The sequence below is a fragment of the Trematomus bernacchii genome, unplaced genomic scaffold (genome assembly GCF_902827165.1).
Source record: "Trematomus bernacchii unplaced genomic scaffold, fTreBer1.1, whole genome shotgun sequence".
Taxonomy (NCBI): domain Eukaryota; kingdom Metazoa; phylum Chordata; class Actinopteri; order Perciformes; family Nototheniidae; genus Trematomus; species Trematomus bernacchii.
Window position 1 is genome coordinate 6,223,922 of NW_022987698.1, and position 27,297 is coordinate 6,251,218.

At 40.5% G+C, this 27,297-nt stretch overlaps 1 protein-coding gene across 2 annotated transcripts in view; it reads right to left on the reverse strand.

The window, feature by feature from the left end:
• The window catches only part of LOC117489322 (low-density lipoprotein receptor-related protein 1-like), a 92,102-nt gene extending 67,942 nt beyond the window's left edge, over window positions 1-24,160 (reverse strand). For both annotated transcript variants that reach the window (XM_034138529.1, XM_034138530.1), the window contains exons 1-2: window positions 23,582-24,160; window positions 8,137-8,259 (exon numbers count right to left, since the gene is read on the reverse strand). In XM_034138529.1, the coding sequence (XP_033994420.1) occupies window positions 8,137-8,259; window positions 23,582-23,678 (220 nt within the window). In that variant the 5' untranslated portion in view covers window positions 23,679-24,160. The remainder of the gene's footprint in view (window positions 1-8,136; window positions 8,260-23,581) is intronic.
• Between the last annotated feature and the right edge of the window lie 3,137 nt (window positions 24,161-27,297).

Sequence of the window (27,297 nt, forward strand, 5' to 3'; positions counted from 1 at the left end):
ATGTGATACTTTTCCACAGGCCACCAAGTCACAAAGCCATAACGAAGCCTTTTTTCTTTAAGCATCTACAGTACCAAAACAAGAGGGCCACATGCTGGAGTTAAGACACCTTGCACGAGTGGAGTACTTAAGCCGCTACACAGAGGTAGATCACATGCACTTTTCCAGTGCTAGGGAGGTCATAGAGGGTGGTGAAGAAGTAGGGGGGGGGGGGGGTAGAAAACTAAGGCTATTGTTTGGATCACACAAATCGGCTGTGACCCCCGACAAAGCTGAGCCGCAGTGCTGTAAGCAGCGTCACGTGCTAAGCTTGATCTGAACTGTGGCACGGCCACCTGGGGGGGGGGGGGGGGGGATGGCAATGACCATGGAGACACAGTGGTGAAAGGGGAGCTGGCACTTCACAAATATGTGCTGTTTTTGGATACATATTTTAAGACATTTATCTTGATAAGACTGCCAATAATCTTCAGTTTCTCCTTTTACAAGTTATTAGAATTAGAAACGATTATTCAACTAATCCATTAATCCTGAAAATGCTGCCTTTCAAATATGGATGTCCTGCTCTTCTACGTTTTGTATCGTTACAATAACTAACATTTGTTTGGGACTGACGAAACAAGACACCACCTTAAAGAGACATCACTTTGGACTTTAAATGACGGGGTTTTACCCAATTTTCTGACAATTTTGTATACCAGAAAGGTTTTTGGATCAATTGAGAAAAAATAAGCAGACTAATCGATGATAAAGAATAATCTGTTTATTGCAGACCTTCAAGTAACAGGCTTGTAGAATTATTTTACTTAGAAATTGTCTCACAATCTGTGTTTGGTCTCCAGTGGTAGAAAAGAGACCCAGCCGACTGAGAAGGAGTCCGGATCTGGGTCTGGATCAGGCTGTCCCCGAGCCCAAAGCTTGTTAGGCTTTGGGGATTTTCCATTCACTAGCTCATGCTTCCCCTTGGTATGCTATTCAACACAATGCTTATTCAACCAATAACAAACACACAAACAAATAACAAGCAGTGCCAGTGCTAAAAACATAAAAGGGACTTTATGTGGGCCAGAATGAGGCCAACTGTTGTGAGCAACAAGGCAGCCTTGAGTTTCTTATAAATACTACAAACACTTCAGCTTGTGAAACAATGAAAAAAATACACATAAGGCCTAGATATCCTTCTAACAAGCAAGATAATTAAAATATAATCGGGCTACTCTTCATGGACATCAACCATCCCAATAAAGCTGAATAATTTAACATGTTGATTGATCCATAAATATAGTTCATGAATAAATAGTGTTGCACCAGTTTACTGCCAGCAGCTCGTGGTGACATACTAATACTAGGTTTCTCTGGCCACTAATAGCCGTGTCCCCACAAACCGGATGGCCCTCCCTGTGATGCTCTTGGCCCTCATGACACATTCTTGGACGGTGCACCCTGATCTTGACCAAGCAGCCCCGAGGCACCCCTTAACCTCCCTCCTTCCTCTGTCCTGCCAAGGAAACAAAACTCCAAACATCTAGGACACGGCACCGAAAAACAAGACGCAACAACACCAGAGCTTCATCTAGACTGAGGGAGGAATCAGACACAGGCTTGTCAACAAAAATCATGGGCAGAAAAAGCGCAGCAACAGCTTGCCACAGACTGCTGTGTGCAATAATACCACTGTTTATTTCTGACAGCTCTCCTATAAACACTTCACTCTGCAGGTGAAAAACAACACATTATCTGCCACTCTAACTGTACCTGCGACTGCCTAACTAATACTAAAGCGAGTTTATTTTCAGCTACATGAATTTCCTATGTCGAGGCAATCGCATATTTCAGTTTAACAATGTTTTTATATTGCAATTATTGTTATAACCACCCCTGTCTTCCAAGCTGTTGGCAGACTGTGTGCCCTCTCTGCACCCTGCACTTGATGGATGGATCTTTAGTGTCTGGCTGTCTCTCCTTACTGCTTTCCTTACAAGACAGCAACTCCACATTTTAATTCCATCATGGGAGGGGGGGCTGGCAGAGCGACAAGCAAAGCAGGAAGGATAAATCCAGAAAGCACAACAAACTGAGCCTTCTCCAAACACCACTGCTCCTCAGGGCACAGAAACGACTAGGCAAACAGTTTTATCGGCAAAGTAAATTGCAATTCAGACAGGACAACACAACAACATACCCCATCCAAAGAAGTAGATTGAACCTCTATCAGAATTGGATATGAAAGAGTAAAAGTAAGCAAATACACACAAAGGAAATCAATGGTGAAACTTTGAGAAGTTATGTCATTCACTCCACACGCATTCACTTAAGCTTATGTATAAAAGGACAGATAATAAAAGTTAAAATCTTTCCCTTTTTTCTCTCCCAAACACAGAGAGGAACGAATAAAAATAGATCTACTGCCCAGAGAATAAGGTTCTTACGTAGCGACTCTACTTCTGAGATTTAAAGGACTCATAATTTGATTCATTCACATCTTTTTTCTTCACAGTGGACCTAAGATTCACTTAAAACTATTAGTATTGTGCAAGGCTTTCTTGCAAAGAGCACTGAGGGCCATACTGCTGCCCCAAAATGACTGAATATTTGAAATGCATTTGGTCTGTTTTTGGCTTAGAGTTCTTAAGCAAAATACTTTAATCATCCCATATTAAGCACCAAGCCTTTTCCAGACAGTCATTTTCATTTGTTGCGTTGAGCATTACGAAACTAATTCAAAGGACAGACGGCTAATTATCGCGTGGAAAAACATCTATGCAAATGACAGGAAAGACCCAAGGGGGTGGAAAGAAGGATCAGAGTAATCGTCACTGTAAGAGCCAAAAAACCCGAAGGGACCGAAGTTAAACAAACCAAAGCAGGAGCCAAGCTGTATGTTCAATAAGGTAATTTCGCATACAGGATGTAGTCAGGTATTACCGCTACTAATCAGACACAAGTTAGTTTTCGGTACAGAGCAGCCACGAGGCAAAGCCAGGTGTTGAGCATCTGTGAGTCCATACCTTCAAGTATCAGGTTATTAATGTAAGGCTCTAATTCTCCTGCATCTCTTCTTGTCTCATGTTTGCTCTCTGTCCCCCTACCCCTCCCTAATGGGGGCCTCTGTCCTGCCCCACCTCCTTCTTCAGAGAGCCCTACTGAGATTACATAATGGTCTTTTTAAAATGTAAAACCCCTGACACGCTTTTCTTATCCTTCTTCGAGGGGCCAGCTTTGCCCTCTCTGCTGCCCAAGCCTCAAGTCCTCATCTAAAAATGGTCAACTGGTGGCCTGTGGATCACATCCGGCTCACCGCACCCTTAAATAGAGCATGTTTATATATATTATTTATGCAGTTTCTCTATATGTCTTTGCTGTTACTGTTGCACTAGCTCTGTGTGTAGTCACTAGTTGTGGGACCTTTTTGAATCTTCAGCAAGCATGAGCATGTAAACATCATTATTGTAATTATTGTAAGTCATAAGTGACAAAAGATCTTACAAATATTTGAAATTAGATAATAAGGGGGCTTTGGATTTTTAGGATGAGTAGTATTTCATCTTAATTATTCATCAATTAAGTCTTGTGCACTGTAATATCTGGGGTGACCTCAATGATCTAATAAACCAAAGTTAAACAATGGAAAAAAATAATTATGTGAAATGTCAAAGTGTTCCTCGAATGGATAAACCAACAGATTGATCCCCTGCAACTGCAACTCTATGGAGCATTTTAGCATTTTTAAGGTCATTGTTTGAATGATGATCATCACATTGCAGTTTATCTGCTTTCAGTAGTTTCTAGTCGTGACAGATAGCAGTTTAAAAAACAAAACACATTTCAAAGCTATAAGCTAGCTGCTAGTGAGCCAAATACTTCCCTCGGGTGTTGATGGTACGTGAGCAGAGCTAAAACGGGAGATAATGTGAAACAAAACACCAAAACCATGTAAATGTTTCCCTGCGTCTGCTGAATGTGTAAATAGGCAACTGTTTTGTAGCAAGGTGTCCCTATGTGATAATATGTCAGATCACAGCTTGCCCTCAAGAATAACAAAATTAATATATTTTTAGGTTGGAGGTTTTTGAATTCACTTGAAACATTCTGGGCTAAAAGACAACGTGTGCTGGTAGTGACTAGTGAGGAACACCATTTTAAGAACACAATGTGAAGCATCTTTGAACTGATTTCAGAAAGGTAAAGGTTTGCTTTATTGTGTGCATGAGAGGAATGAATTGTGGGTATGTGTGTAGAGGAGAGCAGATTGTCTCACACCTGCTGCTGGCTCCTGTAGGAACACGGTGCTGCAAGGCGACAGACTCTTTCATGTTGAGCAAACGCTGTTTCCCTTGACATGTTGATGGCTATCTGGACTGGGTGGTGGCTGCTTTTAGGAGACAGTAGCGGGATCAAACAGATTTCCTCCACATCCAAATCTGAACAATATAACACTTGGGTAAACTGCTTTGTAAATGACAAAATGTATCAAATAAACACCAAACAATAACCCCCTTTTGTCTCATTGTGGTCTAGATCCTTAGCAAATAAATAAAATATTTCACTTCTTTTCAAGACAGTCTTTCATTTATTTGTTACGAGTCAGTGAGATGCACATTACATCATGAACTATTGTGTTTTCCATTCTGAAAGTGGCTGTTACAAAAGTGCTCCTTCTCCTAAAGAGCTAATTGCAGCCTAGGTGCGAACTGTCTGTAAAACTGCCCTTATTACAGGCCAGGGGCCGGGGACGTCATTTCAGCGTTACACACTTCCTGTGTTTGCAGGGCACACTCACTGCACGTGGGAATATTTTAGGAGCCCAATTAAGTCTACAACCTGAGAATATGCTAGCTCTACGCGAGTCTCCTCCTTACCTGAAGGCTATCCAGACAAACAACATTCACATTTATCATCGTTGCATGTCTTTCAGTTGTTCATTGATTGGGGGAGCAGATCAAAGCTCCGTATAAAAAGGTCATATGCCCAGACAACCATTTTGTTTTTGTTTTACTCTTTCAGTATCCCTCTATGCCAGTCTGACCCAGCACCCCGGGGTACAAAGAACAGCATTGTGGGGGTTACACAGCAGGGCAGCTGCACTGGACAGTGGCTGACTTCACTGGCAATAGCCAACACACTAACAAAGGCCACTGTGAAGCCCCATCCACATGAGTGAATAAATAAACCTCTCTCGTGCATCTTTTCATCTAGAAGCATCTGCAAAAGCACCTTAACAAAGAACACATTTATCACAACAATTAAACTATAAATGCTACTCAGTGTACATGGTGTACATACAGTTTGGAATACATGCTCATAAAACATGACAACATGGCATTTCATTTTCAAATCTTGTGACAACTTCAATTTTTTCTATATACTATAAGCATCTAACGAGCGACAAATTGTTAATCAGCCTTACAGTATTCAACTGGGCTAATATTTATTATGCTGCACAGCTTCGACACCTAACATCTGGTATGCACCAAACATGTGACAACATTGAATTGAATGATGGATGTTGTGGTTACATTTAAGAGTAAATCTTTGGAAATGTGTCACAAATATATACTTCAAAAAGTGTTACTCAAACAGGAGTAGATAAGGCATTTGTTGGGAACTCAGCCAATCACAGATGTGGTGCATTAGCAACTATTTAAGGGGTATGTGGGAATGACACAATCAAACAGAGCCCATGTTTCTCGTAACAAGAAATATGTCACCCACTTCAACTCTGTGGCTCATTGATGTACTTTTTTTTACAACCTAAGAAGTCTGAACCTCTGTGGAATACATTAAATCAGATTTCCTGTCCTTCTCAGGATACATTTTTTGATGGTTTTGATCTTCATATGTTGTTTGACAAAAAGAAAACTACAGAACATCACCAACAAAAAGACACAACTCCAAAAAGCCCCCTGACAGACTATTTAACCTTCTATTTTCTCTACAATTTTTTGTACTTAAAAGTAGCAGATACAAGTGTTTATTTCAACCATAATGATGTACTTGTTCTTGCCACCAATATGACCTTAGACAAAAGACCTAAGAAGGGTTAAGTTGAGAATGAGCAATTATTTTGTCTCTCTGAATCACTTTTTTCCACCATGACACTGCGAAAACTTGAGTCCTTCTGCAGCATAGATTCAATAACTGTTGTTTTTGAGAGAGTTTGGCATAAGCTAGAGGGAGTAGCAGGAGACAGAGGATGGAGTCACTGTTGTTTCTGTCCCAGATAGAGACACTGAAGAAGGCTGGCCCGCAGATGAGAAGGGGGGAAAAGAGCAGGTTGTGAAAAACAGCAGGTTTCTCCATTGCTCTGGGCGAGTCACTAATGACTTCCAGACCTGCGCTCATACAGTCTCTGCGTCTAGACTGCAGCTACAGCACTCTGGCCTGGCCTCACTCACTCTCTCCCAGGCCAAACGCCACTCAAAAAAGCAACATGCGCACACACAGACACACACACACACACTCACACACTGTCCCCCCTCCCACCGAAAGCCCTCTGTCCTCTTAGAAATCTACAGGCGTTTCAGGCTAAGAGGCTGACCAAAAGGACACTGCTGCTTTCATTCCCCCCCCCCCCCCCCCCAAGGGATTCAGCCTCAAAGCATCTCCACTCCTAATGAAGACTTTGAAACGACGGCTGTCTTTTTTGAGCATTACTTTCGGTTTGTCTCATGACTGCATCCTCTGTGGCTCTGAATGCAAAAGGAAATCCCATCCATCAAAAAAAGACAAACTTTGTAAATCTCCTAATTGGGCACGACAGGACTGCTTAAAGGCAGAATGGCCTCTCTCACTCGCTGATAAAACATCACATTACTTTCTCCAGCTTGGCTACCTTTAGCCAAATAAATCAAATAGGCCAACAATCTCACTCTGTTAGACGACAACTTTTCAAATGTATCTGAAGGTATCAAATGCTACAGTGACAAATTAGCATACCTTTGCTGTTACAAAAATGTATTTTGAAGGGCAGCATAGCAGGTTTAAGATCCATTTCAGATGTTTTTTTAACAATTGGAGACTGCCTCTGTTGAACAGTATTCATGTCGAATCAATCTACATATTTCACACAATTTCCAAAAGAACATCTCCTGTACAGATAGGTTGGAAATGTTAGATAAATAGGATCATGGCAAACATAAATGTTCAGCAGTGAGAGTGTTTTTCTACACCCACTTCCACACAGTTGGACAAAAAAAAATACTTCATGATGTGAAAACAGTGTCCTCAACCAGGGGGGTCCAAACTTTTTTCACTGAGGGCCACATACAGAAAAACATACGTAGGGCTAGGCCACGCAGTAGAGTTATGTTACCACATAAATTAAGTTATAAGTTAGCAAAATCAATCAAATGTAGGTCAATTATGCTTAATACTTGAATATGCTTTAAGAAAAAAAACAGCCTACATCATGTCTCCATAGGGTTTCATTTATTGTGTTACCTTAAGTGTTGGCAACTCATTCCTTAAAACAGAAGCCTCCCCTTAGCCTCCATAAGAAGAAATATAATGGGTATATTTCAAGCTTGTTATGTAAATAAGTAATTGGACTTTTTTTATCAACTAAGATTAGTTTGAAAATGTTCTCAACTTTAATTGACTGAATCTACAGTATTTTAAAAGTGGGCTTATATTAACACATGAATACTATACTGTGTAATATACAGCTCTAAAAAAATGAAGAGACCACTCCAAAAAAAAAGAAATCGCCATCTCTACATGTATGGCAGCCATTCCATTACAGTGTCTGTTGAATTCCAATATGGAAACATTTGGTCAGTAGTGTAAAGAATACAATTTAAAAAGGCTAATTTTACTCAAACACTTATAAATAGTAAAACCAGAGAAACTGATAAGGCTGCAGTGGTCTCTTAATTTTTTTCAGAGCTCTATTTTTACATATATATTTAAGAAGTCCAATATAAGACAAGCACAAGTTTTATGGTTCATATTCCATTGTACTTTTAAAATTTGCTGCGGGCCAATTAAAAACGGGCCATGGGCCGCAGTTGGAACCAACTTGGCAGGGGGTGCATTACATTATATAATACACATATAGAGATCTTCATGAGCGGTAAAGCATTTCCTTATTGATATTATATATAGGATTTTTTAAACTCTGTATTTTTCCAGACTCACAAACATCAGGCTCCTCATCAGAGCCGTCGGGGCAGTCCTTCTCTCTGTCGCAGCGCCAGCCTTTAGAGATACACGTCACCCCGTCCTTGCACACAAACTGCTTCGGGCTGCAAGTCTTCGGAGCTGAAAAAAAGACAAAGAAAAAGTGAATTAATTAAAAGATTCCTGAATGAAGCTCTTTTTGTGTCAGTGATCTTTATTTCCGAGGTCTCATTAGCAAGCGGGGTCTGTTGTTCAGAGTCAATAGGGGCCCTCTCTGGTCCTAATTAGGTGCTGGAAAGATGCTACTTGATGGAGGGGTTAGAGAATGGATGCACAAAACCCAAACACACATTCAAGCAGGCTTTGGTAAACTTGCTGCTCATAAATATCCAGGTCAGTGTTCCCAGGCAAAAAGCAGTGATGCAACATGTCTGGAGGATGTCAAAGAACATCTTGTTCTGTGGGTTGCTCCCCTATCGTCCATTTCCCCTTCAATCCAACCTTCCAAAGCAAGAAAAAGCAGCCCACTCCTGCCACAGCCAAATTGGGGACTGTATTCAAACCCACAATAATTCAAGTCTTCTCAGAACATCACATAAACACTTTGACAACACACATACAAGCAACTAAGCTGAGTCACCCGGGGGCATTCAGGGGAAGCTCTGAGTTGATTCAACAACTCACTGCTGTGCTGCGGAGTGGGAAATACATAGGGAAACATGAAAGGCAGTGGGGTACCTAACTATATGAGAATGCAACTAAAACATAAGAAAGGTTATATATCAGTATCTGGGATTTTACAAACTCTTTTTGAACATGTAAGAGCTGACCTCATTTTGAAGCAGTCTTTCTTACAGGGTTTTCATTCCGAAAGCAAGAATTAATGAATTGACTTCTTAGATTGTGCTATTCATAATATCCTGGTTTCATAAACAAGCCTTCTATTTTCAGGCCCTCTATTACTTTGTACAAAATAATTAGCTATGTTTAACAAGCTCTTGTTCAGTTCTAAATCAGTTTTACTATTTTCAGTGTTGGACAGGTTCCTTGTACGCTAAGGGAACACAATCAGTCATTGCATACATTTCTTAATTATTCATTAGCAAAAATAATAGAACGTAATGTCTAAAGGTGCCAACAAATGCCTTTACAGATACACACAATGAGAATTTATTTTGGTTTATGACACATTCAAGTCATACTGTTTAAACTTGAACTAAGAACAGCCTCTCACTTATTATTAAGGGGCTAAGATATCTTGAATTTTATGCACTGACTATCTTCCATTGGAGGTCAAAAGACACAACCTCTCATCAAACTGTTGGCAGAATGGCTTATAATGCAGCAAAGTTGGCAATCACACTAAAACATCATCCAATATGTAGACTCAAAGAAACAATTCAGCTGATTTTAAAATGTTAAACATCCTCTTTCTCTCTGCTCCTCTCCTCGCATCGCCCTTTCATTTCTTTGAGCCACCATGTATAACATCAAGTGTGGTGACTGGACGTCAACATCAACCCTGCACAGGTATCTTTTCATCTGCTTTGCTCAGAATATAAAGCACCAATTGGAAACGGTGATGTTATGTTACCCCTCAATTATTTGGGCACATGGCATGATGAATAGGACAGGGGGGTAGCATGGGATACACTATGAGTGGATGATGGCATGAAGAAGGATAAACAGGATGACTGTATTTACATGTGATGCCTCCGACTCCAGCGGTGAAGGGAATCTTGAAATGGAGCTCAACCTAAATACCATGAATTCAACCTGACATATTGCTGCACACATTCACAGACTCCCCACTTATCCTGCTCTGTGTGCCGCTGTGAGTGTGTGTGTGTGTGTGTGTGTGTGCGTGCGTGCGTGCGTGCGTGCGTGCGTGCGTGCGTGCGTGCGTGCGTGCGTGCGTGTTGTGTGTGTGTAGAGGGGCATCTTTTTCTCTCTCAGAAGAGTTTGAATTATTCATGAAATACATCCAGGCTTGTGTTAAAGCGTTTCCTTTATGCTCCTCATCCCTTTTATTTTGTGCTTGTTTATTTGTTTATTTGTTTAGAGGTGTCAACACAGCCATAGCAGGCAGCTAGTTGCAGTGCGTCTGTCATTGTTTATTAGACAAACTTAACTCCACTTGCTGTTAACCCGGCTTCGACTAATGGCTGTGGGACGAGATCACATCCGACGCAACCACAAGATGCTGCCGACAGAAACAGATCACAGGAAGTAGGTCAGGAAGTTAGTTAGCTGAGGGTGAAGGCAAGCTGAGGGTGAAGGCAAGCTGAGGGTGAAGGCAAGCTGAGGGTGAAGGCAAGCTGAGGGTGAAGGCAAGCTGAGGGTGAAGGCAAGCAGCGATAAAGGTTACTGCTCCGCTAGATGGTTAGAAAGCAGAAAAGGGTGTGTAGACAAAGGCCAGCGCAGTTTTACAAACATAAACTGCTAAAAAACTGAAAACTGCCCTACACTGTGTCGAGATCAGTTCAACTACATACACTGAATGCATACAATAATGATGTTTGTATAAACATACTTTTGTATGAATTCCTTTTTACATTTTATTTTGTTGATATTCTGTGGTCGTGGCCACACTCAAACACAGAATATAGCCACTAGTTATAAGGTTGCCGGTGACTGAGTTAAAAAGAGATCAATAGATAGTACAAATTAAATTTTTGCTGGATTAGAAGACTCTACTGCCATTTAGACTTAATTAATATGTATTTTATAAATATAGGATCAAAGGAAAACATTCTGGAAAAATTTAGAAATAATGTTTTTTTTATTTGTTAATCAGAATTCAAGTTAACACAGATCCAATAATTGAAACTCGATGGTCATAAAAATACAACATTTAAGTGGAAGTAATGCTATATATACACATTAGCAACCGTATATTTATCCAGCTACTTTTTGGTCTACTATCTTTTGTTTACCTGATTGGTTTGGGTTGGTGGTATGGAATATGGAAATATTGCATACATAGTCCGTTTTAAGTGGGGCACAATCAACCTGTCTATGGAGACTGATGTGGAAACACATTGTAATGTCATTGTTACCTCTGCTTGACACAATTAGGATTTATCAAGTTATATAACCAAGTTCAAAGAGTGTCAGTGGTACCTGTGGTGATGTCTGTTACAAAAAAAGGTTTTGTTTCCGGAGGAAATTATGCAGGGAGGAAGCGGATGAAACGAGAAAAAAGATGATATACAGATGGATATGAAACAGGATGTCATAAAAGAACAAGCTGCAGTTATGAGAGCAAAAAGAGAGGTAAGGATCTGAGTCTGAGTCAAAGGGGGGGGCGGGCTCTCACAGCTGGAGGCAGACCTAGAGATCTGAAAACAGACTGAGCTGGGCTGGGATACTAAGATGAGATGGAGGAATGTCACACATGCTATCAATGAGCTGCCTGTGTGTTTACCAAAGCAGAGGCTGAGGGAAAATGCTTTGGGTCATCGCCATTTGGGCCGCATTACAATCCACTTCCCTCTGCCCCCGTCGCTGTCTGATGGTCCTCCAGGAAGAGTTCACTCTTGGGAGGAAGAGTCCTCGTCTTAGGCAAAGACAAGCCTAACCCCCAGCCATAGCCCCATTTCCTCCGACACCCACAGTGGTGCTATAAATAAGTTGGAGGACTGCCCTCTGAGATCAACCAGGGCACTACAAAGCTCCAGCAGACAGTGAGACTGCCGCCTCATCATGCACCACTCACCAGAGGTGGAGGTGAAGGCGGACCTAAGGGCTGTCAACAGTGGTGCTGAAAGGGAGCTTGAGCAGTGTGGAATCCATTCTTTAGTGCCGACCATGTAATGTATTGCCCCCTTAACTGGACAGCTAAGTGCCCTTGAGCAAGACAATCTGCACTAGCACGAGGGCTGCTGTTTTACTTTTCCAGTGCTCTGACCTCACGGGAGAAACAGCTTTCTGCCTCATTTTAGTTTAGCAGATTAGAATGCTAACATTTGCAAGAGTACAGCTGAGGCTAATATGATTTGTTTTGCAGGTATTGGACAACCTAAAATATGACCTGATGGTAGTACTAGATACAAATTCAGGGAATAGCCTAAGCTTTTACAATCCCTCCTGAGGGGAATAGCTCACACTAGTTGTATATAGACACAAATGTCAGCCTCATCGATCTGCTAAAGGAGAAGTAAGATAACCAAACCATGTACCAAAAGTGGAGGATAAGGCAACAAACCAACAGACAGACATTGCCATCAATATAGCTATTTAAAAAAGATAATTCAATACTCTTTTGTAGAATAGTGTGTGCACTATAAAAGATCTCTTACCTTTGTTAAGTCTCATTTTATAACCCTGGACTGGACTCTACCTAGCACTGTGAGATAACAAACATGCTTGAAATGAAGTTACTCACACGCATACCTTGAATATGTCAGTATGACTGTTAGAGATTGATAAGAATGGGAGTGGAAGAACGGAAGTGGAGAAATACAACATAGGCACAGAAATAAAATGTAGATAAAGTTAATTATTTTACATGCAGCTGCTTTCCTATATTACATGAATGAGGTGATCGTTCACTGATGCATCTGAATTAGAATAATAAAGCTGGCAGGTCTCAGAAAAAGTTCAACGTTGGTGTGTTGTTGTTTCTTTACATATTACAGAGACTTTTGCAATGTTTGCTGGGACAAAAACACTTAGTCTACCAAAGATAGTGTGTACTCGCACTAATAATAAACGTTTTCTCAAGGGGAGAAGATGCTCCTGCTATCCCAAATACTTTTCACTGTTTGATATGATAAAGCTTCATTATCTTTTCAACTGTTTAGGAAAGGGAGGTTCATATGAGGTCAAGATAAACAACCCGAATTGTGTGTAATCAATCTTGACATTGACGCTCACTGGGCCAAACTTTTCTACGCACTTTGTTTTTTCAGAGTATCACAGATTGGAAAAAAATGCAACATGACCAGTTTAACATTTACTGCTAAATTATCATAAGAGAATGCGAAAGATTAAAACATCAGATATGTTGCAGGAAATGAATGATAAACAACTCAGACCAGACCATAAAGAATAGCTTTTATAATAATTATAAATTATAATTTGTATATTTTGTGTTCTGCGGGACCACAGCCATGAAAAACTTTCTTTTTAGATTTAGATGACACAAGACCAAGTCTGGCCGTTAATAAGACATCAAACCCTTACAAAAAAGCCGAAAAGGAAGACATATAGAAAGAGACTGACTGAGCAGAAAGCAAGAGGAGCAGGGGTCTATTTCTCTGAACTTTGGGCTGACCTGAGGGGGTTCTGCTAAGGGCCAAAAATGAGGTAAGTGTCTATATTGGCCTCTCTGCCTGCGGCCTGCCACCTCCTTATCCTCCTCCACAGCCCAGGCACAAACGCTTCAGGACTTTGTAATGGAAGAGAGTAAGGAAGAAACAAGGAAGAAGTAAGGAAAAGGGAGGGAAAAAAAGTTTTCCAATTTGTCATGTTACAAAACAGAGAAAAAGAGGCCCCAGCTGTGCCTTTCTAAATAAAGCTTTCCTGCAGGGTTTGGAGGAGCTATGGAAGTCTAGCCAGTGGTGAAAAAATTAACAACAGCTTAGACAGAATTTAGACAGAATTACCACAGAAAATGGACGTCGAAGCGCATTTATGTTTACATTTACCATTATTATATCAATATTTTTGAAAGACAGCACCAGGATGGTTCCGTCTGCATGTGTTGCTGCTAGACTGCAATGGGCTGTGGCTGAATGTCTAATTAAAGCATTGTGATATAATGTGTGTTTGTGAGTTTCTTAGACAGATTGTGTTTTTGCAAGTCTACCTAAGTGTGTGTTAAGCATGCACTTAGAGCTAAGGAGAATTAACATCAGGAATGTGCTCATGTCGGGTGAAAGTTGCCAAGTTAAATGCGGCTCCTTTGCAGTACAACACCGTCCGACTCCTGCCTGCAACTGTTTGTCTTTTGCCGGTCTGATCTGAGCACAAACACAGAGGCAGACCCAATAAAGCCGAGCAGAGTAATCAAATGTGAACTTAATTAAGAACCATTTGGATGTCTGGCTGAGATTTCCCCGTGTCTCAACCCCTGAGTGGTAATCAACCAAGACTGCCATTTGTACTAGAGTCAGTGTGGGAGCTGAGGGGGAGACGGCTAAGACCTCCTTCACTTCCACAGAAGGATTTCATCGATATCAGCAGCAGCAGATGGGGAAGAACAAAACAACAAAAAAATCACAAGGTGTGATCCGCGAATGTCAAGTTAGTCAGTTTAGACAAATCCCTTTGCCACACCACCGCAAAAGCACACACTGTACGTGGCGGCACAGGGAGACAAATGACAATTAAGCCTACTTAGTATGCTGCAGAGGGAAACATATTACAGAAGATTATATGAAATTCTTTAGTGCCTTTTCATAAGGCCGGTACAAGTTTCAAGTCTCAGTGTGACGCATGAGCTCCAAGGAGCGAGACGAGATTTTCTAGAAGGTTCTCTCACATTCACTATGCATGTGCTGAAGTAACCTGAGTGCTAATGACACCTACAGCTGACAATCTCCATGAATTTGTGATATGAAAAACTAGAACAAGACATTTGCTAAGAAGCATAGTAAATCGGAATAACTGATCCTATAAATAATGATACACATATTTCACATTTTGAGCCGCTCAACTTTTTTTGGAGGTTTCAATTTCAAATAGCTCAAAAAGCTGGAAGCATAATTGGAAACAGCTAGCATGGCTATGGGGAAGGTTAACATAATCTGGCTCTGAAGCTATATAATCAACCAATCATAACGTGTTTGTTTGTACAGTACAGAAATCGGAGTAAAAACTACAACTCTTCGTTTCCTGCAGAATAATGTGCTGTAAATGTTCTGAGCAGTTGCCAGGCAACCAGAAAGGAATAGTCAGGCCCATGACCCTCCATAAAACACTGACTTGTCCTCTTTATACACCAATTTTCTTAGTATGGATTGAACAAAAAAGATAAAACATAATGAATAATCTTTGGAGGTGTTGGCAGGAAGATGTTGTCACCATTGATATAGCCAGGCTAAATGAATTCCCCTGTTTCCAGTTGTTGTGCTAGGCTAAGCTATGAGAGTGGTATTCATCTCCTCATCTCAGAATGATCTCAGAATAAATATTTGTAACATATTTGTTCCTTCAAGACATTTCAGCGATGTTAGTTAGTTAGGAAATCAGATCCAAACATTCCCCATGTTCGTAGTACCTCAACATCTCCGAACTACAAAAAAAGGATGTGCTCTTGTTTACGAATTGGTGTGTATTGGCTAAAAACAGTAGAGCAAACCTGCCAATTGTCTTCCCAGAAGCACAGAGGAGAGGACACACTGCCTACACACATGCAGTTGAATGCAGGAAATCCTCCACAGTACAGTAAATGTGATGATGTTTTCATATTAAAGAAAATTACCTTCGTGGACATTTAATGGATGCCATATTACCCTAAAATGTTGACCATAAACATCTCCGACCCTCGCGGTTTTTGCTCAGGCGGAAGGCAGAAATAATGATTGTGGGGCCATGTGAGGAGATTTCTGCCACTAAGTGCAGGGTGAATGCCTGCTTGAGGGATTAGTGTTACAATTAGGCTTATGCTAAAGTTATGGTTGGGTACTTTGTGTTTGGGATTAGAAGTTTGGGAATAAATCTAAATCACGGTTGCATGAATAGTGACTTTGATGCTTAGCATGTGTGTATAAATATGTGTGGGTTAAGATTTATTTTTTGTATGTGTAACCAATGAAAATCTCAGTTGTTGGACTCCTAAAGAGAATGCATTTGTGAAGGTTACATACTGTACTTTATCAGGTACTGCAGAGAAAAATGAGATCCGTTTGTTGGGAACATTTTCTTTCTACAGGGAGTGAATTGACAATTTATCTACAATACTGTAGGTGTGAGTCTGCTCTGTCACACTTTTGTCCCAAAAAACAATTGAAGTCAGAGAAGAAATTCCTGTAGCAGAAGCTTAAATGGCTGTGAATGGATGTATTTGTTGTGTGGGCTGATGCTGAAAATAGACTCCATTTGATCTGGTGGAGGAACCAAGATTTGAAAAATTCTATGAACAAAAAATGACAACTTGTATCTGGAGCTGGAATTGAGACTCAGCAATGTCTGCAAAGTAATATGACGCTTGGGATTTTTCTCTTGCATTTACGATTGGAATAGATACAGTAGGCTTAATCTTATGGAGCAACAATAATTGACACAGCCATCAAAGTGACTTGCACAACAAAAAACAAACAGTCCTTTCAGACTGACACAGTGGAGCAAGTTATGCCCATGTACAGTATGCTGTTGGCGTAAACAAGTCACTGACCTGACCCTGGCACTGCTTGGCCTCAGAGTTAAATGGAAACATGGGTGCTTAATACCTAATTTTAGAACATTTTACATTATTAAATGTGTAAATACATACTGTAAAAATAAATACCATGACGTTGAACAATTGTTGTTGTCCTGAAAACTGACAGAATTGCACAATGTCAAAGTTAAGCTAACTCCAGTCTATGTGAATATGGTGGTGACCTGTTTTTCATTTTGACAAATGGGTTGTTGAAGAGGTCAACAGGGGCTCAAATGGTGCTCATTAGACAATACCTCAAGAGTTTTACACTGATCAAATTCACACCTCTAGAACAACGCTGAATGACAACTGCTAAGTGATAACAGCTTCATCATTAAAGGGGACCTATCATGTCTTTTATACATGAATATGTGTCCCCGGTGTTCCAGGGAACTCACCAATGCGGCTTTCACACCAGCGCTTTTCCCTTTCTAGCTCCTAGCGAGAGCTTTTCTGGTTCAGCTCCGGTTTCCCTTTTCAGCTCCCGCTCTGTTCACACTGCCCAGAGCTGCCGCTGCTGCGTCATGACGTCACAGTTTACGTCGCTGATTTTCTCCCACAACAACAACGGGCCGGGGACTGCGTTGGGTCGATGATCGTGTTGCTTTTAATCATACGAAGCCAGATTAAATTAAATAACGACTTCTCCAACCTTATACTTTTCTCCAGAGTGCCGTGGTTCATTGTTTATTAATGTGTTTCAGCGGCATTTACCGACCGCTGCAGTGCTGGCTGCACTTCCACGGGAGTTTATTCTCCCGTTAGCTCCGGGTTAGCTCACACTGCTCTAAAGTATTCACTGTCTGACTGTCACACAAGCAGCTGATACATATCCCCAGTTCCCCTTAAGTGAATGTGTGTCAGTCTGAATTGACGCTGTTTGGCATCACAACGCTGTTATGAAAGTTTCTCTGGTATAACATGGGTGATGTTAGCATAGCAACTGAAGTTAAACTGACTACTTGCTAAGCCGTTTTCTACAGGCACATTTTACCGGCGTATTTTTCATTATGATTCTACTTGTGATAGTCGGACATGACAACCTGTACAGCCCATGTATCTCCACAATGATCAATAACAGCGAACGGATGGTCAAAGTAAGGTTTCCTGCACGCCTCGACGTAAGAGACGTAAGCGACGCCGCGTCATAGCTCCGAAGCTCTTGCCTCTGGACTGACAATTTTTTGGAGCTGGAAGTGAACCGCATACCGGCGCTTTTCCAGCTCCAGCTCCGAGCAGGAGCTGGAAAAGCGCCGGTGTGAAAGGGGCACAAGTGTCAGAAAACACAACCCTCTCTATTTTCCTCCATACCCAAATCTCTAAAAAAGGGGCTGCAACGGATCTGATAAAAACTGATCCAGATTTGAACATTGTCCTGACGTCAGGACGGTGGCGCTACGGCTATTGGGCCAACTCTCCACCTATCAGGGGAATGTGGGGTTGGGCCACGGCCGGCCATTGCCGCTCGAAAGCGCTGGAGACGCTGTAGTACATATGCCAGGCCTGTAAGTGGCGCTGTAGTCTGCCACAAAAGCAGCGAAGAAGACTTCCCGTGCATGGTTACCATGGTTACCCTTCTGTTTATTCTCCGCTGTGGCTTTTTTTCTCCCTCCCCGAGGCAAGCGTTTGCTCCTGCTGCTTTAATTCAATGCAATCCCTCCCCGTCGAGGCAAGCACTGTAATTCTCTCCGGTTAGTCCACCAGCAGATGACAAACACCCACCTCTCCGCCTCTTCCAAGGAACGAGGGGACCGTGTGGCAGAGTTTCAGTTAGGTTTTCTTTCGCCGGTCAAGATGTCCGTTAAAGTTTAAATCTTCCGGACAAAATTAGAAAAGTGCCGTTCAAAGGTCTTCTTTGTTATTTATTGAGCTTTAAAACAAATGAATAACGACTCTATATAATAAAACACGGAGGACGGAGATCTATTTTTCTCCCCCTCTTCTGACTTGATCAGAGCACGCTATCCTCTCCTGCAGGGGGGCGTGGTCAGCTGCAGCTCACAGAATCAGCCCCCTGCAAAAACAGGGCTGGAGAACAGCAAATAGAGCGAAATTAGGCATGGCTAAAATGCATGATCTGTTTGGTATTTTGAAAACAGAAACGTATAAATATACCTTATATAGGTATGGCACTACAATATATCATTTAAATATAGCATGATAGGTCCACTTTAAGTTAATACAACTGTATGTCTCTCTCTTTCCTGAACACGCTGTGACTCATGCAGATACATCTACTTTACAATCAAGGGAGTATTATCTCTACATCATTCTTAGACGGATGACAGAGCTGTAACACTATGAAGATAAATGAAGATGTTGTTTCATGTGATAAAAAGTGTATGTATTTAAAGGGCTTTTCACATAAAGCTACTGTAAAGTGAGCTACAATTATAAAATGTGACGAATCACATCACTTTGGGTTTACTAGGTTAACTAAAGCGGCTGATGGACAACACTTTTCCTCAGTGTTTAAGACAGCTATCATCAATAGTTTTATATTGATAACGGATAACAGCACTACTTGGCCATCCACATGACTCTAAAAGAATGCTTATATTTCTCCATATCTGCTGGATTTGTTTATAACAACTGTTTGCTAACAATTATGCCATATCAACTTAAAAGGTGGTAATATGTCTATGTAGAATACGCATCTGGTTCCTGTTGCTCCAAGTTGGCCAAAAAAATACAATGATGAGATAATTGTCTTAGACCCTCTTTTCTATGTTCAATATCATAACAATTGTTTTTTATAATCTATTTACAGGGTCTCCAAAAAAAAAGCAAAATGGTATCTCTTTCTTGGTGTTAATTAATGATAAACCTTCATTAATCTTGCAGGTTGGATATCATAATGTACTAAAAGAGCTAAAAACCGATGACCGATGTCTGTGATGTCAAAAGCTTCTGGCTTTATTGTATAGTGAAAACACGTTTGTGATAATATATCCCCTGGCAAGTTTATGATCATATCTTTCCAGAGTGGTTTCTGAGACTGTGTTCTATCTCTGATCCTTAAATAGCTCCATCTAGATGTATCTCAAATCAGTGGGTCACTATTTTGAAGTAGGTCAAAGCGCTGCTCTGACAAGACTGGCCGCAGTTACTCTGACCACTTAGGGGATAAGATGTCCGTTTCTAAAACTTGCTGCGTTTTCAGGCAAAACGTGTCTTTTGTATGAAGCTCTTTTATTTCTCTTCATCTTCCCACTTTCAGTTAAAAGATAGTCCAACATTTTTCAAAATAAGCTTATTTGAGTTCTTGCTTGAAGTCCAAAGAGAAGATCAATACCACTCACATCAGGTTGTTCAGTCTGAAGCTGGAGCCTGGTAACAGCTAGCTTAGCTTAACATATAGACTGGAAACGGGGTAACAGCTAGCTTAGCTTAACATATAGACTGGAAACGGGGTAACAGCTAGCTTAGCTTAACATATAGACTGGAAACGGGCTAACAGCTAGCTTAGCTTAACATATAGACTGGAAACGGCGTAACTTAGCTTAACATATAGACTGGAAACGGGCTAACAGCTAGCTTAGCTTAACATATAGACTGGAAACGGGCTAACAGCTAGCTTAGCTTAACATATAGACTGGAAACGGGCTAACAGCTAGCTTAGCTTAACATATAGACTGGAAACGGCGTAACTTAGCTTAACATATAGACTGGAAACGGGGTAACAGCTAGCTTAGCTTAACGACTGGAAACGGGGTAACCTTACTCTGTTAGAAGGCAACAGAATCCATCCCCTAGCATATTTTGAACTCATCAGTTTGACATGGTGTACATCACTTGTTTAATCTATAGAAAACCAAAGGGAAAAAATGTGTGGTTTACAAGGGGTTGAGTTTGGGACTAGTCCATGGCCAAGAGCAGTGACTTCCCAGACTCTCCTCTGCTTGCATTTCGATACCTTCAGGGTTGCTGTTTCTAGTCTTTTCGGTCTTTATGCTCAGTAAGCTAACTGGCTGCTGGCAGGATACATATTGAAAAGACAGAGGAGAGTGGTATCGATCCTCTCATTTATATCTTGGCTAGAAAGTAAATAGGCTACACATCATTTACAAACTGTCATACTATTTATTTAAGCCTCAAATTAGCTTTCCTTAAATACAAATATGAGGAGCTGTTATCAGTGCTGCAAATCATTTCATAAATGGATCAACTTTCTGTGAGCATGACAAATGAGTACCTTAAGGGCACTAAGATTTCACATCAGTTGTGAAGCAGTTGTATCAATTGTGTGCCAGTTGGAAATCTTTGGCTTTAGCAGAACAGAATTTCATTATTACTGTTCACCCACATAAACCGGGGTAATAATGTGGCTGAACTTGACTTCGCCTGTGAGTTGTTTTTCCCCAGGAAAAGCTGCTGACCAAAGTACTGGATTTTATATCTGCTCAGTTATGCAGTGGTATTTAGGCAGCAAACACTCTTATAGTTACGCAACGATCCAAAACCATGTATTTATACTGTAGCTGTGTTAAATTAACTTGTTCTGCTTTTCTACATTCACTCCTGAATGTTGCTTGTGTGTTTTAAGGTCAACAGTGACGAAGACCTAACAAATGTACTCCCTTTTCCATATTACCCTCAGCGGTAAATAAAACCATAAAATGGTAACCTTTTGGCCATGTGGATGTCATTGTAATGGCACCCCATAATAGCCAAATGTTCCAGTTTTAAGGCCTACACCAAATGTTACAGCAGAGAAGTCCACAGGGGAAAAGTGCTCTCGATGGTGAGTTCATTAAAAAGAAAGGAGCCTGTGCTACTAAATGAATAACATTTAAGGGAGAGGAAAAAATGAGGAACCAGTCATTTCAGATACAGATGGCTAACTTCAACACATATTTAAATGGTTTTCTAAAACTATCTAAATGATTTAAGTTGGAATTTCAGCTGTCCTTAGTGACAGCGAAAACCATTTATCCATTGTTTTAGCCTTTGGGGGACTGCACTGTCCATTTGTGAGGACCAGTGAAACGATGTGAATTCATTCATTAGGGCCTTTTCTACTAGGCCCCCAATTAGCAGTGCCTTCTGAACAATCTGAGACTGTTCATGGTCTCCTCTGGGAAACAAAGAGCAGTTTAGACCCAATTAAACTCATGGTTTGTTGGTGGCCTAGGGTCTTTGCTCTGGCTACTGTACAGAGACAGTGAGAGAACATCTTTAGTGGTCTAGAAAATGGAAAAAGACGAGTTCCAGGCAAGACTGAAAAAATAACTTTACTAGTAACATATGTGGTTCAAAGGGCTTTAAAAATTAAAGAGGCAATCAAAGAGGTTTAAAAAGCAATTTAGCTTTGCTTGAAAGGGAGTCTAGCTTACAACAAGTGACGTGTTGGCTAAGGTCTGGTGAGGTTGGCTTCAAAAAGTGTTAGAGTTACAAGAACCCAGTAAAGATCTGGATAATTCAGTAAATCTCAATAGCAGTCTGACTGATTAATACAAACTTCAATATGTTTCCTTAATAACACAGCAGCCTCTGCATCCCACTGGGTTTACACGTAAAGCTAAGGCGATCTCCTCTGGTATACTGCACAAGGCTGACTCATCGAATCAAGGCATAAGGACTGAGAAGGAAGGAAAATTCCACTAAAACAATAACAGTGCGTCAAGGCAGAAAGTGTTTGTTTTAAGGCAGCTTTTCTCAGCTGTTGCTGTAGACCGAGCAGCAGGAAGAAACTGCAGGTGATTGCAGGCTATCCAAGTCTATCTTCGAGGTGGTAATTTATGTGGATTTTGCTCCCTAAGAACCTCAGAGCACTAGATTGCCAAGTGCAATGAGATGACTTCAAAGGCAGAGGGAAGCCTTTATGGCTTGATGATGAATCTCACAAAATGCAGCTTGTGGTTTAAGTCAGCCAGGCATGTTAAAGTCCAACTGGATTTAATGAAATGTCAAATATAGAACCCTGATTATCTTTACAGCCACTGGTGCTCCTTTTCTTGCAGTTAAAGTCTCCTGAAAATGTTCTTAGCAATCATTCACATGTTAAACATTCCCATGGTGAATGAGAAGCATTATACCTCTGCAAAGAAAATAAACCCACATTCCCTTTTCACCTGCAAAGAATTTAACAAATCTGTCTGCTCTAACTCCCCTTTGATAACGCCCTTTTCCTTTCTTACTTAAACAGAGGAGCGCGTGAGTGGGACTGAGGCTTAATAGTTTCCAGAAGTTGTTCCAGTCTGTGAAGGTGTGTGTTCACAGGGAAGTATGGGGGAGCTGTTTTTAAGCTGCTCAATGTCTGCCTGCAGATCACAACATGACTGTTAGCATTCAGAAGATCTTATCCTGTGCAGGTGATATCCTGAACCACACAGATACACATCAGTGATGCACTGCTACTCATGCTAGTTGATGGCAACATCTGATCATACAGTGGAAAACGTACTGTGTTCCACATAGACGGGTATATTGTTCTAAGAAAGCCTCCTTCACGCATTAAGAAAGCAAACAAAGATATTCTTTAATTCCCCATTGTAGTAAAATAAATGTTGTTTGATTGGGGAATATGCACTGCTGTCATCACATCAACACTACACTCAGTAGCCTAAGATCTGGTGAACTGCCTGAAGCAAAGATACATACATTACAGCTCCACAGAAGCCTCCCACTGACATTTCCAAAAACATGACACCAAGTTTTACCTCTCTGTCACTTAAAACTAATGCATCTGTTTGCTCGTTTTTCAAAAGCATGCACGCATTGATCAGTAAACAAGTGGTTTAAGCAGGTACTGGGGCCTATGCTACCATTGCCATGACTGAATGTCAGTGTAAATGTGTGAGAGCGCCTGTATCCAGAGGAGGACAGGAGGAGATGTGCGATCGCTGCTGTGACATGGCAATATTCACATGTGGCACTGGAGACAGAAACAAAAGATCGCTTTAATTGTCTCGCCTCGGTTTCATCTCCCTCCACGTTGCTCCACTCATTCCTTCAGGGCACAGTCTACTAGTCTCACACGCAGACACAAACACAATAAATCCAGTGATAATTAGCATGCACACACTTATATAGTTATTGGTTTTAAAGCATTTTTTGCAAGACTGTGGTAACCCTTAAATCAGCTCTGCTTACCATCAATAGCCCTTGCCGGAGAGAATACTTCCAAACTGTGCAACAATCCCAAGAAAAGCAATCCTGTTGCCAACATGTTGGCCACGGTGCACAACATTGTTGCCTATCTTGAAAGATTATTAGTCATCAATCGCCTCTTGGTCCTGTCAAGCTGGAGGTTGCAGACAGGCGACGACGTGAAACCGTGCCCAGGCGAAGATGCTCCTCACTGGGAAGCCTCTTTCTGGGTGCGCACTGGAGCTGACAGGGATGCTGCTGTCTGCCCACTCGGAGAATGTTTTTTGCAGACTGTCAAGGCAAAAAAGAAAGGAAAAAAAAGCCGAGGCTTCTCCCAGCCCGGGTTGTTTAGGGGCTCCTCGGATGCATGGACAGCCCTGCCACAAAGGCTAGCAGGCTGAACGGAGCATCAAGCTAGCCCGGCTCACAGTCGAGATGAGGGAGAGCTGGCGCCTCTGATCATGCAGCTGTCCGTCTTTTGTTCTTCCTGCCCCAGTGAAAGAAGCCACAGGAGGAATAAAGTATTGGATCAAATGTTCCTCTCCTCCCCACCACCTCTGCTGCTGCTGGCCGCAGATTGAGCCTGAAGCCTGGAGCTCAGTCAGTCAGCGGGTGAGTGACGTCGGCTGGCCCTCCCCTCTGGAGCACCCGACACCCCACCATCCACCTCCATCAAATCACACTCTGCTGTAATCTGCAACAATGCTCTGGGTCCTGTCTCACCCCCACACTCAATAATTTAGTGCGTAGCCATGATTGTCCTTTGTATATATATTTATTTATTATTCATTGTCTATTAATCCAACGAGCAAGTTTTTACAACTTTGTATGTTGTGCTAATGTTGATGATGGTTGGCCTGCACTATTGTAACCAAAACAACAACAAGTTAGGCCTAATAATAATAACTAATGATGATTGCTTCTCCCCTCCTGAGCTTTGCTAATTGTTATAGACCAGCTAAGCAACTCTAATCAGTATTTAATTAGACACTAAAAAGGGAGAATAATGAAAGCACTTTGCACAAATGAAAAAAACAAGTAATCAAATTAGCTATTCATCAGAGTGGTCAATAAATATGTTCTTAAAAAACAATTATCTTAAAATAGATACATTTTAACAGATGATATATGAATAACACAATAAATCTACAAACAACAGCATATGGAAAAATAAATGGTATAAGACTTGACTAAGTAAAACCTTTTGACATGCTCCCTAGGGAGTAATCTGACAAAAACTAAGAAATAGGAAAATATCTTTCTTTTTTCAAAAGCAATCTAAAAACACTTTTTAAAAATGAAATTATACAATGTACATTTGTAGTTACCACATGGATCCCCATTGACATTTCCATTTGGCCTTACGCCAGATGAATTAACAGAATTGACAGCAATGACCCTTTTGACTTTTCATCAAGACACAGTGATACTACCACAAAGGAAACTTAGCCCTCACATTTATTTTGGGCCGAGTGCTGACTTGACTTTTATCTAGCCTTCAAAACCACATTTAAAATTCTCCCAAAAGACATTTCCAGAAATCTGTATGGTTTTAAAAACAGAGAAGCTTTTCCACTTTATCTTTTCAAAGCTATTGCCATCATTGCTGCAGTACACTGTCAAGATTCCTGGCAGGAGTCTGCAGACACTTTAGGGCCCTAATGATATTATCATAAACTCACCCTCACTTACATTTATCCTGTACAAAGTGCTTAATATATATGTTATCCATAAGTATACGTTGGGATGTGAGTTGAAGCCAAAAGCATTTTTTTGTTTACACATTAGGTCAAAGTGTGATCATATTTCTCTTGAATATAAGTAACATAATGTACCAAGAGACCTTTTAACACAATAATGAAAGTGTTGGCCAGCAGCTTGAAAGAAAAGGCCAGAGTGTCTCATTCTTGTAGTTTTTATCACAAACGGCAGACCATTATCCTTATGTTGAATTATTTGTAACATGTTATATAACAGGGCTGTTCCATAAACATAAACAAACCATTTTTATATTTGCATATATTATATAATATGCCCATTGCATCGGATTCTATTGTTTTTTTGTAATTTTTAAGTGTGTACATCTTCACCAAGCCTCTAAACTTTCTAAATAAGTTGTTGGTCCAGCAACGATTATTACACCCTGGGCTTTGGGAGAGTATATAGTAATGTAATGCTCGCATCCAAGTGAATTCACAATTCAATAGTGTCAAAGTAAAGTAGAAAGACTATTGTATTTTTCATGTCAGGTCTGAAATCATATCATTAGTGATTCCAGTTTGACTTGTAATCAGCTCACATAACTGAATGAATGAATGAGTCCAGTTTTTCACAGCTTTTCATTTTCCTGATCAGTTGTTCATTCCAGTCTATTTTTAGACTTGCCATTTCAGTTTGAAATATGTTTAGGAAACATAGTATAGCAAAATCATATACATGTTTAATATGTTTAAGAAAGCACAAGTAAAACATGTTTATCTATTGAAGACAATACTACTCATACAGCAACACATATACATACAGAAAGCACTTTTATTAAACATCCCTATACCAAGTGCTGTACTTTAAACATGGCCATCACAGCCACCTGGAGCTTTCTGATAAACGCTGCACGGCACTGACACCTAGTGGGTCTGCACTGCCAGTATTACATTTCAAAGAAGAATAGCTTCTTTGTGTAAAAAAGGAAGCCTTTATATAACATAGCACCAAGTAAGGTAACTTCAGAGGAGGGAGAAGTACTCTGATCTTGTGTAAAAGTAGAAGAAGCAGAGTGTAGGAATACTCCGTTACAAGTAAAAGTCCTGCATTCAAAAGGTTACTCAAGTAAATGTACTGTACAAAAGTATTAGAATCAAAATATACTTAAAGTACCAAAAGTAAAAGTACTCATTATGCAGATTGGTCCATATCCAATTGGCCAATTATATGTTTTGATTATAATTGTTGATCATTAAAGTGTTATCAAAGCTGGTAAAGGTGCAGCTAGTTTTAATTACTTTGTACACTGCAGGCTGGCTTGTGAATTTACTCCAGGTGTAACTAAAGTCTCATTGGAGTGTTGAGTATATTTCACATCATTCATCCACATATGTAAAGTAACTAAAGGTAAACAATAAATGTAGTGGAGTAAAAGAACACCATTTAGTGAATGGGTGGAGTAGAAGTAAGAATTAGCACAACAGGGAAATACGCAAGTAAAGTACAAGTATCTCAAGATTGTACTTAAGTACAGTACTTGAGTAAATGTACTTAGTTACTTCCCACCTCTGGGTAACTGGTTGTCTTAAGTATTCTTTTCAGACACACAGGCCAAATTAGAGGTACATGTTGGCTTGTGAGGCAGAAAAGGAGATGCATTTACAGTAAAAAAGGAGGAATACCAGTTGTGATTACACCATCCAGAAAAACACTTTTCAGAGCTGTTCACAGAAACAGAATGTCATTGCCACTTGTCAGTATAATCTCAACACTCTTGTCTTGATTTAAGGACCCACCATTAATTTGCAGCCAGCACAAAGAGAAAGTGCTTTTCATTTTCTGAAATGAGGCTGGAACAGAGAAGACACTTTAAGATTTGTTCTGTGTTAATCCAATTAAGATTGTAAATTATTTTTTTTAATATTTTATCCGCACTGAAGTGATTGAAAAATCTTGAAGTGTTGAATTTAGTTTTTTTGTATGGCTTACATAGAAACAGTCGAACATCTTTTATTCTT